The sequence below is a fragment of the Bison bison genome, unplaced genomic scaffold (genome assembly GCF_000754665.1).
Source record: "Bison bison bison isolate TAMUID 2011002044 unplaced genomic scaffold, Bison_UMD1.0 scf7180017864456, whole genome shotgun sequence".
Taxonomy (NCBI): Eukaryota; Metazoa; Chordata; class Mammalia; order Artiodactyla; family Bovidae; genus Bison; species Bison bison.
Window position 1 is genome coordinate 6,148,390 of NW_011495018.1, and position 2,462 is coordinate 6,150,851.

General features: G+C 55.9%; 1 protein-coding gene across 4 annotated transcripts in view; it reads left to right on the forward strand.

The window, feature by feature from the left end:
* The window catches only part of UROS (uroporphyrinogen III synthase), a 25,905-nt gene that overhangs the window by 20,547 nt on the left and 2,896 nt on the right, over positions 1-2,462 (forward strand). For 3 of the 4 annotated variants that reach the window (XM_010859158.1, XM_010859160.1, XM_010859159.1), the window contains exon 9: positions 738-836. In XM_010859158.1, the coding sequence (XP_010857460.1) occupies positions 738-836 (99 nt within the window). Of the gene's footprint in view, positions 1-737; positions 837-2,462 lie in introns of those variants that run through there. The other variant, XR_826973.1, reaches the window with a different exon arrangement.

Here is a 2,462-nt window from a genome sequence, read left to right on the forward strand (position 1 = left end):
TCCCAGGCTCCAGGAGTGATGGTGACCAGCTGGGGAGCATCTCTCAGTGAGGACCCTCCTGCTGCGAATGCCCCCAGTGTGCACCCTGGGCTCCAGGGGTGGTCACCATCTGGGGAGCATCTCTCAGTGGGGACCCTCCTGCTGCGAATGCCCCCAGTGTGCACCCTGGGCTCCAGGGGTGGTCACCGTCTGGGGAGCATCTCTCAGTGGGGACCCTCCTGCTGCGAATGCCCCCAGTGTGCACCCTGGGCTCCAGGGGTGGTCACCGTCTGGGGAGCATCTCTCAGTGGGGACCCTCCTGCTGCGAATGCCCCCAGTGTGCACCCTGGGCTCCAGGGGTGGTCACCGTCTGGGGAGCATCTCTCAGTGGGGACCCTCCTGCTGCGAATGCCCCCAGTGTGCACCCTGGGCTCCAGGGGTGGTCACCGTCTGGGGAGCATCTCTCAGTGGGGACCCTCCTGCTGCGAATGCCCCCAGTGTGCACCCTGGGCTCCAGGGGTGGTCACCGTCTGGGGAGCATCTCTCAGTGGGGACCCTCCTGCTGCGAATGCCCCCAGTGTGCACCCTGGGCTCCAGGGGTGGTCACCGTCTGGGGAGCATCTCTCAGTGGGGACCCTCCTGCTGCGAATGCCCCCAGGCTGTCCCAGGGTGCACCCTGGGCTCCAGGGGTGATCGGCTGGGGAGCCTCTTTCTCCTTGGTCCCTGGCAAGGGACTGACTCTCTTCTCCCCTCTCCAGGGTGTTCCCGCCAGTATCACATTTTTTAGTCCCTCTGGCCTGACACACAGTCTCAAGCACATTCAAGAGTTATCTGGTGACAGCATTGGCCAAATTAAGGTAAGATATTCAGTGGGCTTTTGGTCTTTTTCTTTCAGATTCTTTTGTTTGTTTGTTTGTTTTAGCTTTTACTAATTATCCTAGAATTTCCATGCGAAGTCAAAGCACTCCTGACCTCGCAGAGTCCCTGATGGCAGCTCTGGAGAACAGGCAGGGCTGGACCGCCCTGCGGTCCGGGGGTCGGGCCTCTGCACTTCCACCGCGGGGAGTCCCACCCCTGGTCCAGAAGTCCTCGTGCTGTGCAGCGCGGGCATCAGGACTCCCAGGCCCCTGCGCACAGCTCACAGTGCCGCTTCCTGGCTGGTGCTCTTGCACAAGTTACTTAACCTCTGAGCCTGTGCTGCGTGAGGACAAGTATCCCTTTGTGGTCTTCGTAGACATGTGCATGGTCTTCCCTGATAGGTTCATTGAAAGAATTAAGTCAAGCCCTTAGCTCAAGGCCTGGCTCAGTTATGAGCATGCTTCCCCTTGTTTCCCATCTGTCTTGAAATTATGTATTCTAAATCCTTTCTCCTTTTCGTGGTTTTTAACTCAAAGGATTTCCATTTGTACTCTTTAGGAGTCGGCAAGTAATCACAGCCCTGTAATGGGAATGCTCTTAAAGGGCCTGAGGGGGACTGGGGAAGGGCTGCTGGTGTGACTGGGAGCCCCCAGCACAGGCCCCAGCACACCAGGGGGTCGGGGCTGTCTCTGCCTTATAGACTGGTTCCCCACTCCCACCCCAGCCCCAGGCAGGTGCCCAGAGACGGAACACTGGCCTTAGCGCTGGGCTGTTGGGGGCCCGGCGGGGAGTGGGCTGCCCTGCTCCAGGGGCCCCGTCCGCAGCCTGGGTCCAGCCCCATGGGCTCCGTGGGTCCAGCCAGGCCCCTGGTGGTGAGTCTGACAGCAGAGCTCTATAGACACCCCCCGCTCCTGTGACCAGCCCATGTCGGGGAGTAAAAGGCTCACGTGGAAACGTCATCTTGTGACCAGATTGCTTCTGCTGAAATTACGCTTTTATTTGCCGGTTCCCGACTTTAGGGAGTTTCTTTCTTTCTTTTTTAATTTTTTTTTTTTTAAGAAAAAAGCAGCTTTATTGAGATATAACTCACACACCATGAAATTCGCTTTTTATGACTTAAATATGTACCTTTTAAAGTGTACAGTTCAGGGGTTTAGTAAATTCACAGAGTTGTGCTGCCATCACCCTCTCGTTCCGGAACATTTTAGTACCACGAAGGAGACCGCGTGCCGTGAGAGTCACGCCCCAGCCCCCAGCCCCCACTGGCCTTCTCCCCATCTCTGCGGATCTCCCTGCGCTCTGGACTTCTCATAGAAACGGAGTCTCGCCGCATACAGCCTGTGGTGCCTGGCTCGTTTCACTTAGCCTGATCACCTCAGGGCTCACCCACGTCGTCATGTATCGGTTCTTCATTCTTCTGCGTTACCACACAACAGTCTATTCTGTGAACAAACCACCTTTTATTTATCCATTCATCAGCTGATGGACATTTGGACTGTGTCCTCTTTTGAGCCATCATGAGTAATAGCTGAGCATTTAAATACAGGCTTTTGTGTGTGTGAACACGTGTTCTCATTTCTCTTGAGTGTATACCTAAGTAGAGTTGCTAGCTCATATGGTGACTT